This window comes from Sapajus apella, unplaced genomic scaffold (genome assembly GCF_009761245.1).
Source record: "Sapajus apella isolate SASKATOON/1434 unplaced genomic scaffold, GSC_monkey_1.0 scaffold59, whole genome shotgun sequence".
NCBI classification, from domain to species: domain Eukaryota; kingdom Metazoa; phylum Chordata; class Mammalia; order Primates; family Cebidae; genus Sapajus; species Sapajus apella.
Window position 1 is genome coordinate 12110580 of NW_022436999.1, and position 18704 is coordinate 12129283.

At 34.4% G+C, this 18704-nt stretch overlaps 1 protein-coding gene across 2 annotated transcripts in view; it reads right to left on the reverse strand.

Annotated features, from left to right (window-relative positions):
- Positions 1–18704, reverse strand: part of MNAT1 (MNAT1 component of CDK activating kinase) — a 224023-nt gene that overhangs the window by 53328 nt on the left and 151991 nt on the right. For both annotated transcript variants that reach the window (XR_004259113.1, XM_032245937.1), the window contains exon 7: positions 17388–17509. Coding sequence is in view for 1 of the 2 variants with exons in the window: in XM_032245937.1 (XP_032101828.1) it covers positions 17388–17509 (122 nt within the window). In the remaining variant the exon portion in view is untranslated. The remainder of the gene's footprint in view (positions 1–17387; positions 17510–18704) is intronic.

Consider the following 18704-nt stretch of genomic DNA (forward strand, 5'->3'; position numbering starts at 1 on the left):
TTTTTTTTTTTTTTGAGAAGGAGTCTTGCTGTATTGCCCAGGCTGGAGTGTAATGGCACAATCTCAGCTCACTGCAACTTCTGCCTCCTAGGTTCAAGCAATTCTCCTGCCTCAGCCTCCTGAGTAGCTGAGATTACAGGTGCCTGCCACTACACCCAGCAAATTTTAGTAGAGACAGGGTTTCACCATATTTGCCAGGCTAGTCTTGAGCTCTTGACCTCAAGTGATTCACCCTCCTCAGTCTCCCAAAGTGCTGGGATTAAAGGCATGAGCCACCACGCTTCTGAATTTCACCTAAATCTAAAGACAGTTAACCACTCCTTGGCAGAATATTTTTAAAACATTTGAAAAGTACCAATTCCACAAAATCTGATGCTAAACCCATCACAAATTAGCAAAGCAGCTATACTGCATGCCTTCAAACACAAGGCCAGGGGAGACTAAGCTATTAATAAAAATAGCAGGAAGAAATGTCTACATTGGTTAAAATAAAGGAGGTTAAAATAAAGCAGGAGGCAACAAGTGGTGAGATTCTATTTTGTTTTCATATTCCGTAGCACTGGATAGGGTAGATTTTAGGGTTTGATGAGGTGAGCGAGATGCTAATTAAAGCTAAAGGAAAAATGTGAAGAGACATAAAAAACAAGGCAACCATTATGGGAAATCTAAGAAACACAATCAGTATAAAATATATGGCTCAGCTGAAAACAAGATTTTCATATTCACCATGTATATAAGGCATATTGACTCAATTTTTAAAATGTAATATAACTGCATTAAGAGATAATAGGGCAAGTGAAATAAGGGTAGGGAAGAGGTTTTAGAGGGCTAAATCTTCATCTCTCATACTAGGAAGTCAAGAGACAGCTATAAAATTGGAAACCAAGGAACTGCAGTATAATTATTTTATTTAGAAATACAGAGGTAAATAGTAGAACAAAAAGCTAAGGTTTAGAAGCTGGGCAGAGTAAAAAAAAACTTACACTAAGACATGCAAAATCCAAGGACAGCCATCTGCATTAAAAATTATCTGAAATAGCACCTTGCTCTCAGTCAAATAAAAAACAAACCTACATAGACTCAATCAGCATCTTCTCTCACTTTGAAATATTTCAGAATGATGAGCCAACTCTGGCTGGTCATCATCTAATCCACATTTTACCATCTTATTGGTAATTTTCCTTTCAAAAACATTATTCCCTTCAAAAATCCCTCATAAACTAAAATTTGATTTGCTACCCATGTTCACTCTGCCCTCCCAAAGTTTTCTAGTTTCAACAATCATGCCTCTTTTAACCTTCTATATAGGACCTATCTTGACCACTACTTAAGTTTGTGGATCTCCCTGTCTCTATAAATTTCTTAAAATAATGTAACCAAATATGGTGGAGAAATTTTTATGACTAAATTAACATGATTTGGTCAACACAGAAGCTACCTACAATACAGAAGCCCATCTTCAGAGTGGACTATATTAGGCAGCTGCAAACAACATATTAGACAACCAGAACAGATCATTTTTTTTTTTTGCCATATCTGTGCCTCTATAGAACAAAATTATTTTCTGTAGTAATCATGAAATTAAATTAAAAATAATGCAGAAAAGCACACAGTGAGGCTTTTCTTTTATTGCATTGTGCACACATAATTATTCCAATAAAAAATTTAAACGTAAAATAAAGTTTCTATCATGAAAGATAAGTAGCAAATTAAAATATCTATTAATTATATTAATTTTTTAAACGGCACAATTTATAAGCACAAAATGGAGTATCATATTATAATTTCTGTTTTGAGCTTTGACTTCTGCAGCTTTGTCAATGAGTGCATTAAAATTGGTTGTTTTTACATATTTAAATTCAATAGATGGTATAGTCAGATCCCTCAGTTTATCTCTGCTCACAATCTATTTAAAAAATACTTTTTGTTAATTTTAATTTCAAAAGTTTCTTATCTGAAGAAACAGATATTCAAATAACTAGGAAATATCTTACTGATAAGGATAAGTTTGGCAGAATAAAATTTTTATTTCACAATAAATTCTAGAAAGTGCAATACTGTTGAAGTATTTGTTTCTTTAAAATTGATTCTAGCAACTTTCAAATGTCCCCACAACTGAAAACTTTAAACACAAATAAAAGTTCTCAGAACCTAAGTTCTGTTTTTTTTTTTTTGTTTTGTTTTTGTTTTGAGACAGTCTTGCTCTGTCATCCAGGGTGGAGCGCAATGGTGTAGCCTCTGCTCGCTGCAACCTCTGCCTTCCAGGTTCAAATGATTCTCCTGCCTCAGCCTCCCAAGTAGCTGGGACTACAGGTGTGTGACACCACACCAGGCTAATTTTTATATTTTTAGTAGAGACAGAATTTCACTGTGTTGGCCAGGCTTAGTCTCAAACTCCTGACCTCATGATGCACCTGCCTGGGCCTCCCAAAGTGCTGGGATTACAGATAAGAATTATACCACACCCAGCTGTTTCTTCATCTTTATAATCACTGAGCTAACACTGTTTACTTCAAATTTACGGTTTAAACTCAAGAAAATGTAGTACCAAGGGGAATTAAAAATAGAAATTTTGTCAGAAAGGAGCCTGAAAAATTCCAAAACCACACAAATTTACACTTGAATGTAGCTAGGTTTGTGGCTATTGGGGGTTGGGGGGTGAAAAGGTGGGGCCTGGGATGATAGTAAAACTGAAATGTATCTGAATTAAATTTTGCATACATACAATGTTATTAAAGAAAACTAAAGATATGTTAATTGATAGCTTACATATATACTATTAAATTCAAAAGTAATTACAGCAATTGTTGAGAACTTGGACGAACAAAAGATTTTTTTCAGAAATGAGTATTTGAAAACCAACATTGTCAGTACATGTTCATTTAAAAAACAGACTTTTATTCAGTTTTATTTTTAAAAATCTCTACAGATACACAACCCCTTATTGCCTGCAGCTTTGTTGTTCAGATAAAACCCTGGGATCAACCATTTGCTCAGATAAAATCCTTGGAAGTAATCCTTTCCTTTTCATACCACCCTCAACCAATCCATCAAAAATTCTTTTGTCTCTGCTATCAAAATTATACCTATAATCTGACCACTATCTTACGAACTATACTACTACCAAGCTAGGACAAGCCACTCCCATCTTAGCAGGACTACTGCAAGTTTTCTTGAATTAACCCCTGCCTCTAACACCACCGTCCACCATCTACAAAATCTACTCTCCTATGACAGACCTTTCTGGATGCAAGTAATATATGGCAAATTCTTTTCAAAATTCTCCTATGACTTCCCATCTCCTTCAAAGTAAAAACCCAAGTCTTGACCATGGTCTATAAAGACCTGTATCATCAACTAGGTCTGGCCTGCACTCTTACATAAAAACCTGCTACCTCTCTGACCTATTCTCCTCCCACTCTCTAAATTTACTCTTGCTCCAGACATTCTGAACTCCTTCCTCTTCCTTATTCACATCCCCACCTGTGAATTTACAGTTCCTTTTGACTCTCCCAAGGATATCAAATGACTCATTTCTATGCTAATTCAGGTATTTGCTAAAATACCTGAAGATTACAAAAGATTCCAATTACCAAAAATGGCACACTACTCCAATCACTATCCATCCTTGTATCCTTTACTTGTCTTTAAAGTAATAATTATCATCTGGGATTTTATGTGTCAACTTGACCGGGCTAAGGGATCTCCTGAGAGCTGGTAAAACATTATTTCTGGGTGCATCTGTGAATGTGTTCCCAGGAAAGATTGGGATTTGAATCAATAGTCTCAGTACAAAATATATACCCTCATCAATGTGGATGGATGTCATTCAATCCAGCTGAGGGCCTGAACACAGCAAAAAAACAAAGGAAGGGTGAATTCACTCTCTCTTCTGGAGCTGGGACATTCATTTATTTACTCCTGTCCTCAAACAATGTAATTTGAGGTTCTTGGGCCTTCATACTACTACATGACTTTTACCTCCACCCGCCACAAGTCTCCATTCTCAGGCCTTCAACCTCAAACTGAGAGTCACATCATTGGCTCCCTTAGTTCTCAAGTCTTTGGATTCAGAGTGAGTTACACCACCAACTTTCCTGGTTCTCCAGGTTGCAGACAGCATATAATGGGACTTCTCAGCCTCTAAAATCTTATGTGAGCCAATTCCAAAAATAAACCTCCTCTTATGAATGTCTAAATGTCCTGTTGGTTCTGTTTCTCTGGAAAACCAGGATTTTCAATATTATCATCTGGAATTTTATGTGTCAACCTGAGTGGGCTAAGGGATCTCCTGATATCTAGTAAAATATTATTTCTGGGTGCCTCTGTGAAGGTGTTTCCAGAAAAGATTGGGATTTGAAACCAGGGTTTTCCAGGGAAATATCTAACAGATATTTCTAATGTTAGAAACATCTAACAGCATCTAACAGGTTTGATAATGTACTGTTATTGTTGGTTTTATTACAGTAGAATTTTAAGTTTCATTTTAAAACTTTACAATGAAAACATTTAAAAATTCCAGATGATAATATTGAAAATCCTGGTTTTCCAGAGAAACAGAACCAACAGGACATTTAGACATTCATCTTATATATAATTGTCTTCCCAATGAAGACAATTATATATAAGATCCACAGAATCTACTGAATTCTACCATGATATAGCAGAAATAACCAAATTCCAATACTAAATTGAATCTGCTTTTTTAAGGATCCTGTAAAAATATGAATTAACACATTTTATTGTAATAACTTACATTTTTTTAACTTTGTGGTTTCCGAGATTAATTATAGAATATATCTCAATTTTATATATTTTTAAATTGATGTTATAATTTAAGTCCTTGCTACAAAAAACTATTCTGGAACCAACTGTATAATTACATTTCCTCAGTGACCTTGTAATCTCATGAGCATTTACTCTAGACTAAACAGCCTCATTCAGCTGCCTTGTGTCTGACTGTTGATGAAAGAAGCTTGTTTGACAACTGCTTCAAGCAGAAACATATTTTTTCCATAATTGCATAAAAAAGATTTAAAACTTGCAAGACTAGAGACAGGCTAGAATTTTAAGCACAAAGATTCATGTTAGATATGTGAGTTCATTTCTAATTTAAACGACCCCAAAAACAAACAAAAAAATCAGACACTAAAGACATTTTGCTATCATGGCCAGAAAAAAAAAAGTTAATTTTGTAATATTTTCATAATTACCACCAAGTATAACATAAATTATATATACATGCATATTGCAGTGATTTTTGTATTTTTCCACATTCTTTGATTTTCTGATGCCCCAAGGCTTTCTGTAAAACTAACATATAAACTTAAGGCCAGGCGCAATGGCTCATGCCTGTAATATTGGGGAGGCCGAGGCGGGCAGATCACAAAGTCAGGAGTTTGAGACCAGCCTGGCCAATACGGTGAAATCCTGTCTCTATTAAAAAATACAAAAATCAGCCAGGCGTGGTGCTGCACGCCTGTAGTCCCAGTTACTCAGGAGGCTGAGGCAGGAGAATCGCTTGAACCTGGGAAGCAGAAGCTGCAGTGAGCCGAGATCGTACCACTGCACTCCAGCCTGGGCAACAGAGTGAGACTCCGTCTCAAAACAACACACAACAAAAAGAAAAACAAAAAAAACTTAAATGGGTAGCATCAAAAACAAAACAAAACTTAAACAACTACCTTTTCACCATTCTTACACAATCCATATATAAGCCAATATTACAAGGTAAAGACTATAACCAAAAAGCAGTATACAGAATACAACATTCTCTCATGGAAATTTTGAAATAAAAGAACACTTTCATACACAAAATTCTAAGTGACTTCTAGAAAAATGCACAATCATGGTGAGAGCAGATTATAGAAATATTCTATAACGTGACTGTGCTGGTGGTTACAAACTGCACGCATTTGTCAAAACTCATTGGAATATACAATTAAAATAGATATTTTATTATATGTGAATTATGCTTTAATAAAGCTGATTAAATTTTAATTTAAGTGCTAAGATTTTTAAAGTATTATAGATTGCCTCAATTATTTTTCACTGATAGAACATAAACTAATCCATTTAAAACAAATTTCCTGAACTTGCAGTTTGCAGCTGAAATTCTGCCTTTCCTAAATGCTATTTCAATTAAGTAGCTATCTAGGAATACAGGAAGTACTTGCTATTGAAAAATTTTTTAATAATATCATACACCATTAGGTTCAAAAAGTACAACAATAGATGCATAAAAGCATTCAATAAAATTAAATGTGAAAAAGAAAAAAATTAATACCTATTCATGATGCGATTTCTTCAATGTGATTTAGAAAATACATTTATGTGATATAAAAAACCACTTAAACAGCAAATATAATCCTTAGTGATGAAACATTTGAGGCATTCACCAAAAAAAAGGAAAAACACATAGAAAGAAACTGCAGTTATTAGAATTATACTTGGCTTAAAAGTTCTACAAGTTCTAGCCAAAATACAATAAAATATAAACCTAAAGTCAGAAATATGATGAAAACAACTTTATCACAACAGCATCAAAAGTAGAATATAATGGAAATTAATTTCCAAGAAATGTGTGAGATATATAAAAATTAAGTATATTTTAAATGCCCATTCTTCTCTGATCAGATTATAAGTTTAAATTCCAAATACAACTCCAAAAGGATTGGTATTGGTTACTATCTAGGGGGTACTGTGGATGGAGCTTATTAGCTAAGTTGTTGGTGGCTTTTGATTTGTTTCGTTACTTGATTCACAGTATTTTATAAAATTTTCACATTTACAAAAATCTTGAAACAATTATGAAGTGCTTTATAGCTTTTGCCAGCAAAGTTTACTTTGAAGAATAAATGTATAAAAATGCTTAGAAAATGTTGAAAAAGACAAGTAGCAAGAGAAGACCTATCTCGCTTGTAGTAGGCAGAATTTAGACATGGCCATCAATATTCTACCCCACTGTATCCATTCCTTGCGTAATTCTCAGTCCTTGGGTATGAATAGGACCATAAATATGACAGATTTCATTGCTATAATTATATATAAAAAGTGATTTTGCAGGTTTAGTCAAAATCCCAAATAAATAAATTATATATTAATAAAAAATGATAATAATCCTCTTGGGCCATCAACTAGTCCTAATCTTTTTGCTGATGAATGTTCTTTGCCTGGATGTTGATAGCTGCTTACTGATCATGATGGTGGTTGCTGAAGGCTGGGAAGGCCATGGCAATTTCTTAAAATAAGACAGTAATAAAGTTTGCTGCATTGATTGACTCTTCTTTTCACAGAAGTTTTCTCTGTAGCACATGATTCTGTTTGACAGCATTTTACTCACAGCAGAACTTCTTTCCAAACTAGAGGCAATTCTCTCAAACCCTACCACTTCTTTATCAGCTCAGTTTATATAATATTCTAAATCCATTGTCACTTCAACAACGTTGACAGCATCTTCACCAAGAGTAGGTTCCATCTCAAAAAACTACTTTCTTTACTCATCCCTAAGAGTCAGTCCCTCATTTGTTCAAGTTTTACTATAAGACTGTGGGAATTCAGTCATATCTTCAGACTCCACTGCTAATTCTAGTTCTGTTGCTATTTTCACTTCATTTGCAGTTACTTCTTCCAATAAAGTCTCAAACAAGGGGGTTGGAATTAACTTCTTTCAAATTCCTGATAATGCTGATATTCTGACCTCCTCCCATGAATCACAAATGTTCTTAATGGCCTCTAGAATAGTGAATTGTTTCCAGAAGGTTTTCAATTTGTTTCATCCAGATCCATCAGAGGAATCACCATCTATGGCAGCTACAGTGCTATGAAACATATTATTTAAATAACAAGACTGAAAAGTCAAAATTACTCCTTGATACCTGGGCTTTAGAATGGATGTTGTGTTAGCAGTCATGAAAACAGTATCCATTTCCTTGCACATATCCATAGAAGTCTTAGGTGACCAGATGTAATGTTAGTGAGCAGTAGTATTTAGAAAGGTATCTTTTTTTTTCTAAGCAGTTAAGTCTCAAGAATAGGCTTCAAATAATTAGCAAACCATGCTGTAAACAAATACAGTCATCCAGGCTTTTTCATTCCATTTTAAAGCTCAGGCAGAGTAGATTTAGCAAAGTTTTTAAGGGCCCTACAATTTTCAAAATGGCTAATGGATACTGACTTTAATTTAAAGTCACCAGGTGTATTTGCTCCTAAAAAGAGAGTCAGCCTTGCGTTTGAAGCATTGACTTCTCCTTTTTCTTTTTTTCTTTTTTTTTTTGGAAACAGGGTCTCACTGCATCATATCACTACACTCTAGCTCAGGGTCACCCAGGCTGGAGTACAGTGATGCAATCATGGCTCACTACAGCCTCAACCTCCCCAGGCTCAGGTGATTCTCCCACCTCAGCCTCCTGAGTAGCTGGGACTACAGGAGCGTACCACCATGCCTGGCTAATTTTTGTATTTTTATTTTTTATTTTTTGCCATGTTGCCCAGGCTGGTCTTGAACTCTTGGGCTCAAGCTATCCGCCTCCCAAAATCCTGAAATTACAGGCGTGAGTTACCACACCTGGTTGACTTCTTTCTGGCTATAAAAATCCTAGAGGGCATCTTCTTCCAATAGAAGGATGTTTCATCTACACTGAAAAATCTTTGTTCAGAGTAGCCACCTTCATCAATATCTTAGGTAGCTTCCACATCAGCACTTGGTGCTTCACCTTACACTTTATGTTATGGAAATGCATTTCATGAACCAAGCTCTGTTAGCTTTAGAATTTTCTTCTGCAGCTTCCTCGCCTTTCTCACCCTTCATTGGATTGAAGAGAGTTAGGCTTTGGTTTAAGGGAATGTTCTGGCTGGTTTGATCTATCTGGACCACTAGAACATTCTCCATAGCAGCAATAAGGCCATTTTGCTTTCTTAATATTCATGTGTTCACACTTTAATTTCCTTCAAGAACTTTTCCTCTGCATTCACAACTTGGCTGTTTGGCACAAGAGGTCTAGCTTTCGGCCTATTTTGGTTTTTGACATATCTTGCTTACTAAGCTTAATCATTTCTATATTTTTACTGAAAGGGAGAGACATGTGACCCTTCCTCTCACTTGAATACACAGAGCCCTTAGCAGGGTTATTAATTGGTCTAATTTCAATATTGTTGTTTCTCGGGGAATAGGGACGTCCAAGGGAAGCAGGGGAGGGAACAGCCAGTCAGAAGAACAGTCAGAATAAACACATTTATTAACTTTGCTTTGTTACATGGATACAGTTTGCGGCAACCAAAACAATAATAATAGTACACCAAAAGTTCACTGATCACAAATCACCAAATAGATATAATAATGAAAAGTCTGAAATAGTGCAAGAATTAACCAAATGTAAAAAACAGACATGAGGTGAGTACATGTTGTTGGAAAAATAGCATTGATATACTTGCAATCTCTGCAAAAAGCAATAAAACAAAACACAGTAAAATGGGGTACACCTCTATTTTTGTGAACTGGACCCTATTCTGTTTTTTCAAGAGTCATCACTTTTAATTACTTTGCCAATAACAGTAATAGATTTGTAATAATCAATTACTTTTGCTCAGCAAGTTGGTTTTTATGAATGCAGTCCATGGCCACACAAGAAAACAATATTAATAGTGCTAATAGAGATCAAACAGGAAATTTTCTTCTAATTACCATCAGATTCTAATTAACTGACTTAATTCAGTACCATCATAACTACCATAATTACTTTCACTACTAATGATATAATAATAGCTAGATATTCTCATATCTTGTGACTCAAGACATGAAACCTTCACAGTTAAAAATCATTTTTTAAAGTTTCCTGATTGATTGATAGCACAGAACTTATGCCACTTATGTCAACATAAGACAGAAATAAGCATGTGCATCTATATATTGCTTTGTGGTAAAGTGTTGTAGCTACCACAAAGCAATAAAAGCTCTGCATGAAATTAAGATTAAAACTTCATTCTACAAGAGAGCCCAGAAATAAAGCCATATGTTCACGGCCAATTACTAATCAACAAAGATGCAAAGTATGTACACTGTGGAAATAATTCCTTCTTTAATAAGTGACACTGGGAAAATTGGATATCCATATGCAGAATAATGAAACTGGACTCCCATAATAACGATCTGAACTCACCATATACAAAAATCAACTCAAGGCAAATTAAAGACTTAAATATATGGCCTGACAATATAAAACTACTAGAAGAAAACAAAGGGAAAAACTTGAGGACATTTGTTTAGACAACGATTTTACAGCTAAGACCTCAAAAGCACAGACAACCTAAAAGCAAAAATAGACAAATGCAACTATGTTAAACTAAAAAGCTTCTGCACAGCAAAAGAAACAATCAACAGAGTGAAGAGACAAGATGTTGACTGGGAAAAAGTATTTGAAAACTATTCATCTAACAAGGACCTAACATCTAGAATATACAAGGAACTCAAATAATTCAACATAAAAATGCAAGTAATCTCATTTAAAAAGTAGGCAAGGAATATGAATAGAAACTTTTTCAAAAGAAGACATATGAATGGCCAATGGGTATATGAAAAAATGCTCAGCATCACTAATCATCAGGGAAATTCAAATAGAAACCACAATGAGATATCATCTTATCCCAGTTAGCACAGCTATTATTAAAAAGACAAAAAAATTACACATGCTAGTAAGGATACAGAGAAAAGAGGATTCTTATACACTACTGGTGGGAATGTAAATTGGCATAACCATTATGGAGACCAGTATGGAGATATCTCAAAATATTAAAAATAGAACTGTATGATCCAGCAATCCCACTATTGGGTATCTAGCCAAAGGAAAAGAAATCAGCATTAGAAGGACACTTTGCACTTACGTGTTCATCACAACACCATTCACAATAGCAAAAATATAGAATCAATTTAAGTATCCATCTATGGACAAATGGATAAAAAAAACGTGGCACGCGTGCATGCACGCGCGCACACACACACACACACACACACACACACGATATAAGTATTTGGCTATAAAAAGGAATTAAGCCATGTCATTTGCAGCAACATGTAGGGAATTGGAGGTCATCAGGTTATGTGAAATAAGCCAGGCACAGAGACAAATTTTGCATGTTCTCACTCATATATGAGAGACAAAAACTTCATCTCATGGAGATAGAAACTAGAATATAGCAAAGGCTTCAAAGGGTATGAGGGTGGAAGGGAGAAATAAAGAGAGGTTGGTAAATGAGTATAAACTTACAGTTAAGATAGAAGAAATAAATTCTAATGTTCAGTAAGAGACTAGGGTGACTGTAGTTGGCAACAGTATGTTGTATATGTCAAAGTAGCCAGAAGAGAGAACTTGAAAGATTACCAATACATAGAAATAATAAATACTCAAGGTAAAGGATACCCCAAATATCCTGACTTGATCGTTATACATTTTATGCATGTAAAAATACTCACACGTACCCCAAACATATGTAAAACATTATGTATTAGTAAAAGAAAAAAATTTCATTCTGCAGAATTTTGGTAGCAAATAGCTTCATTTAAACCATAAATGAGGAAAATGTAAGACTACAAACCTTAAATAAAAATAATTAAATAAAAATAATTTTATCTTAAAATGTTATAATGTGTCATAGAATGAAAATAATAGATATTCCCATAAAACTGAGAAAGGCATTCTGAAATTTCCTATTAGAGAAGTCATTCTTACTTCTGACTTTTATATATGATTATTTTACACAAAAATTTAAAGATAAATGTAAATTACATATTTACATAATGCATATATTTACATAAATATAAACTAGCAATGCTTTTAATAAAACCATAACATATAAAATTACTTAAATATTTCATTATGTAATATTTTCATGGCTGATATCAAAGATTGCTTTAAACCAGATATCACAAATTTACATCTACCTTAAATACTCTGTAATTTTTAATGATTTTTCACTATTCAAGTGTTTGAGTAATACAGAAATTTACTCGTAAACATTCATTAAAATGTGATATAAACTTCTAAGAATCTAAACCAAAATTTAAATAAACTCAGGCTGATATAAATTATGTTTAAAATTAACTTTTAAATTTCTTATTTATAACTCTAATCTGTCAATTGATTTCTTGGGAATTTTAAGAGTAGGTTCAGAAGTTACATTATCTGCTGGAGTACATAGAAGAAATAAAATAACAACAATAAAGTTATCTATTCAACACTCTTTTAACAATTCTTTTAAATTTCTATAATCATTCAGAAATGAACAGCTCACATTAAATAAATCACATGTATAGTTATTGGAAACAGTAGTTATGGCTGGGCATGGTGGCTCACGCCTGTAATTCCAACACTTTGGGAGGCTAGGGCAGGCAGATCACTTGAGGTCAGGAGGTCAAGACCAGGCTGGCCAACATGGGGAACCCCCATCTCTACTAAAAATACAAAAATTAGCCTGGTGTGGATTACCACACTGTAATCGTAGTGGGTAAACTACTCTTAAATAGGAAAACTAAAAGATAAATCAATCAAATGTAATAACTACAAAATTTCAAGACATAGGCAGTACAGTAAGATACAAATAGAAAAAACAAAAAGTTTAAAAGGGTACAAAGTTAAAATATAGAGTTTTTACTAGCTTTGATTTTGCTTATTTATTTGTTTATACAATCAGTGTTAAGTTGTCATCAGCTTAAAATGATGGGTTATAAGATAGTGTCTGCAAGCCTCAACAAAATACTAGCAAGCTGAATTCAACAACATATTAAAAAGGTCATTCATTTATCATGACCATGTGGGATTTATCCCAGAAATGCAAGAATGGTTCAACATATGCAAATCAATCAATATGATACATCCTTTAACAGAATGGAGGACCAAGCCATATGATCATTTCAATTGGGGCTGAATAAGCATTTAATAAAACTCAACATTCTTTCATGGTAAAAACCCTCAAAAAACTGGGTATAAAATGAATTTACCTCAACATAATGAAAGCTATATACAACAGACTTACACCTAGTATGCTGAATGGGGGGAAACTAAAAGCCTTTCTTCTAAGATCTGGAACACAGCAACAATACCCACTACCACCACTGTTATTCAACAGAGAACTGGAAGTCCTAGCTAGAGCAATCAGACAGGAGAAAGAAATAAAGGACATCCAAAGTGGAAAGGAACAAGTCAAATTATTTTTGTTTGCAGATGATATGATCTTACATTTGGAAAAACCTAAAGACTCCACCAAAAAACTATTAGAACTGATAAATTAAGTAAAGTCACATAATACAAAATCAGCACACAAAAATCAGGAACATTTCTATATGTCAAGACTGAACAATCTAAAAAAGAAATCAAGAAAATAATCCCATTTACAATGGCTAGAAATAAAATACCTAGGAATTAACCAAAGAAGTGAAAGCTCTCAACGATGAAAACTACAAAATATTGATGCAAAAAATTGAAGAGGACACACATACACAAAAGATATTCCATGTTCATGGAATGGAAGAATCAATAATGTTAAAATGTCCTTAGTGCCCAAAACAATCTGCAGATAAAATGCAATCTCTATCAAAATACCAATGACAGTCTTCACAGAATTTTTTTTTAAAAAACCTAAAATTTATATGGAATCACAAAAGACCCAGAATAGCCAAAGGTATCCTGAGCAAAAAGAACAAAACTTTAGGAATTATATTACCTGGTTTCAAATACTACAGAGCTCCAGTAACTAAAGTAGATGGTACTGGCATAAAAATGGACACAGAGACCAATGGAACAAAATAGCAAATCTCAAAACAATTGCATACATCTACAGTGAACTCATTTTCAACAAAGGTGCCAAGAACATACGTTTTGGGAAAATAAAATCTCTTGAAAATATGGTACTGGGAAAACTGGATATCCATATACATAAGAATGAAACTAGATCCCGATCTCTCACCACATATAAAAATCAAATCAGGATTAAACACTTAAATCTAAGACCTCAAACTATTTAACCTACTAAAATTAAACATTGGGGAAACTCTCCAGGACACTGGAGTGGGTAAAGATTTTTTTGAGGAATATCCCCACGAGCACATGCAACCAAAGCAAAAATAGATAAATGGGAGAACATCAAGTTAAAAATCTTCTGCATAGTGAAGAAATCAATGAACAAAGGGACAACCTACAGAATGGGAGAAAATATTTTCAAACTACCCATATGACAAGGTATTATTAATCAGAATATGTAAGGAACTCAAACAACTCAACAGGAAAAAATGTAATAATCCAACTTAAAAATGGGCAAAAGATTTGAACACACATTTCTCAAAGGAAGATATACAAATGGCAAAGTCATATGAAAAGATGCTCAACATCACCAGTAATCATCAGAGAAATGCAAATCAAAACTACAATGAGATATAATCTCACCCCAGTTTAAATGACTTTTATCCAAAGACAAGCAGTAACGCATACTAGAGAGGCTATAGAGAAAGGAAAATCTCGTACACTGCTGGTGGAAATGTAAACTAGTACAACCAGTATGAAAAAGAGTTTTGAGGTTTGTCAAAAGACAAAAATAGAGCTACTATATGATCCAGCAATCCCACTGCTGAGTATATATCTAAAAGAAAGGGAATTAGTATTTCAAAATGACATCTGCACTTCTATGTTTGTTGCAGCACTGTTCACAATAGCCGAGATCTGGAAGCAATCTACATGTCCATCAACAGATGACTGGATAAAGAAAATGTGGTGCATATACAGAATGGAGTACTATTCAGCCATAAAAAAGTATGAGATCCTGTCAATTGCAACAATATAGATGGAACTGGAGCTCATTATGTTAAGTGAAATAAGCCAAGAACAGAAAGACAAATTTAGCATGTTCTCACTTATTTGTGAAAGCTAAAAATTAAAACAATTGAACTCGTAGATATAGAGAGTTAGAAGGAAGGTCACCAGAGGTTGTGAAGGGTAGTGAGGGGGTGGGAGAGGACGTGGGGATGGTTAATGGGTAGAAAAAAAAATAAAGAGAATAAATAGGAACTGTTTGTTTGTTTGTTTTCTTTTTGAGATACAGTCTCGCCCTGTCACCCAGGCTAGAGTGCAGTGGGACAATCTTGGCTCACTGCAACCTCAGCCTCCCAGGTTCAAGTGAGTCTCCTGCCTCAGACTCCCAAGTAGCTGGGATTACAGGCACTACCACGCCCAGCTGTTTTTTTGTATTTTTAGTAGAGCCAGGGTTTCATCATGTTGGCTGGGCTTGTCTCAAACTCCTGACCTGAAGTTATCTGCCCACCTCAGCCTTCCAAAGAGCTGTGATTATTGGCATGAGCCACACACCTGGCCAAGAACTAGTATTTGATAGAACAACAGGGTGACTATAATCAATAACAATTTAATTATACATTTGAAAACAACTAAAAGAATATAATTGGATTATTTGTAACACAAAGAATAGATCTTGGGGTAATGAATATACCATCTACCTTAATGTGATTATTATGCATTGCATGCCTGTATCAAAATATCTCACATAGCCCATAGTATATACACCTACTATGTACTCACAAAAATTAATAATTAAAAAGAACTTCTCTATCTTAAATACATATAATTTTTCTTTTTTAATTATACCTCAGTAAAGCTAGAAAACACTACTAGTCAATATCCTTTATGAGCACTAATGCAAGAATCCTTGACAAAACACCAGCAAACTGAATTCAGTAGTATATTATAAGATGGGCTGGGTCCAGTGGCTCATACTTGTAATGCCAGCACTTGGGGGAGCCAAGGCGGGCAGATCACTTGAGGCCAGGAGTTCAAGACCAGCCTGCCCAACATGGAGAAACCCCGTCTGTACAAAAAATACAATAATTAGCCAGGCGTGGTGGTGCACACCTGCATCTTCACCTACTCAGGATGCTGAGGCACGAAAATCGCTTGAACCAGGAGAAGGAGGCTGCAGTGAGCCGAGATTGCATCACTGCACTACAGCCTAGGTGACAAAGAGAGACTGTCTCAAGAAAAAATAATAATAATTCAACATTCTAGGAACAGAAGAACATTACCTCAACATAATAAAATCTGTTTATGAAAAATTATGACAAAATTGTTGGAAAATGCAAAACCCAGTAACGGAGGAGTACTATTTTAAACACGTTAACTTCACTAACATTAAAAGTAAAGATTTTGAGGTAAATTTAAAGATACATAATTCTAGTTCTTTATAACTCAATAAGAGATAAGAAATAAATGTCTACATCATGTATAATTTTTTACATTATAAAACACAATATTGTCTATCTCCTCAAACTTCAATTTTAGCATTTAAAACAATTTTTTAATAAATTTGTTATCTCAAAGAGAGTTTTAGGTTGTTTTACATCCTGTTCACTTCATGCATAGAGATTGTAGGACTTTAAGAAAATAAAGAACTAAAGAAAATTTAGCCTTAAGATGTTAAATTATGTATCATTTAAATAGTAACTTTACCTTGGAGTCTTGAGGTTCACATGTAAAATACTATGCAACATCTTCAAGATTTTGGTTTTGGTTTTGAAGATGCATGTAGGATTTATTATTTGTTTCATCTTTCTTGTTTTTATTCTTGGGGTCTTTTTAATTGCTTGGCGTCAACATACCCATTTTTTTTTTCACATTATATTCTTTCCACTATTTTGTTAGGCAACAACAGTTTCTGGATCAGCCTTTACATTTAAATAGTTTACATTTAAAAATGAGACCAAGAAATGATTTGCTCCATCTAGCAACATGTGTGCCTGCACTTTTCAAGTATACAAAGACCCACTTGCTCCCATGAGAGAGACTACAACCATCTCTCCATCCCTCACAAAAGCCAGGATCCCAGGTTCATTTCCAGAATGGATATATATGATATAACTGTTGACCACTGGGCCAGACTTACATTATACCTTTCAACAAAATATATTTCATGGCTCATGGCTCATAAACGCAGATTCACTGTAGACAGAGCACAATGAGTAAATCTACCCTTTTTAATGGCAAGAAGCCCAACTCATATTTTTACTGGCTTACTACTGACTAAATTAAGCCCCAATTTCTTAAAAAAAGGGAAAAAAAAACCCTCATGACTGAAAATAAACAGTCATTTCAATATGGCTGCCAAGGACAGACTTAAAAATGAACTAATATATTCCAGGCTCAATCTCAAGAGACATAACAAGTCCATAGAAAAAATTAATGTGCTAAATAAAACAACTTAGTATTAAGTACTGTTCATTTTTCACAAAAGAGTAAAGTTCTATAAACTGAAAACCTAAGAATGTTAACATGTCAGTTAAGAACAGCAACAAGCCCCACATATCAGCTCCTCAATGTAAAGTTCTTTAGGACACATACCCAAGTCTTCCTAGCATCTCAAGATCAGGAACTTGTGGTCCATATGTCTCTATATGCAGTGGCTGGTATTCATACAGAGCTTCTTCAAGCTTGTGAATAGGTGCCAGTGAAATATGTTGACCCTGTTAGAAAAATGAAGGAAATTAACATCTTTTAATATTACCTTCATATTGCTATTTATAATCATTTTAAAGATGAATTAAATTCCTCACATTAGAAGTATTACCCATTAGTTGTGCTGTTCCATGGGTACAATGCATTGCATAACTGAAATCCATATAACATAATTAATATATAGTCATTTATACACGATTTAAAAGAGGAAAACCAAATCCATCATTAAATTCAAATTTAGCATTAAACAGCACAGTTGTTCAATGTCAGTGGTAGAAGTCATCAAATACAAGAGGACTTCAAAAAGTTTATGCAAAATACATATCATTTAAAAACTTTGCATGGATTTTTAAAATGTTTGCACCAAAATAAACTTGTACTAACTTGTTATAATATGTCTGAACAGCACCTAGTTTGAGGCACAAAGAAGCATAAGACCATTTGAAAAAAGCTCCTATCAGACCAATGTGAATTCCGCTCAACTGAAACAAGAACAAACATTTATGATGAAGATTGGATAGAAGAATGGCGAAATTATTGAAGCTTTACAAAAAGTTAATGGGGACAATGCCACAAAGAAATCAGCAGTTTACAAATGGACAACTCATTTTGGGAAGGAACAAGAGATTGTTGAAGATGAAGCCCTCAAGGGCAGACCATCTACATCAATTTGTGAGGAAAAAAAAGGTAACCTTGTTCATGCCCTAATTGAAAAGGACTGATAATTAACAGCAGAAACAACAGGCAACACCATAGACACTTCAACTGATTCAGCTTACACAATTCTGACTGAAAAATTAAAGTTGGGCAAGCTTTCCACTCAATGGGTGCCAAAACTGTTGCACCCAGATCAGTAGCAGATGAGAGCAGGGCATTCGGTGGAAATTTTAAACAAGTGTGATCAAGATCCTGAAGCCTTTCTTCCAAGAACAGGAGATGAAGTATGCCTTTACCAGTACTGAAGACAAAGCACAATCAAAGCAGTGGTTACCAAGAGGTGGCAGCGGTCCAGTCAAAGCAAAAGTGGACTGGTCACAAGTGAAGGTGATAGTAACAATTCAAAAAACTCCCAGTTCAAAATGCTCATGGCACTTTGCTTATTGAGTTTCTAGAGGGCCAAAATACAATACCATCTGCTTATTATTATGAGAGTGTTTTGAGAAAGTTAGCAAAAGTTTTAACAGAAAAATACCTAGGAAACCT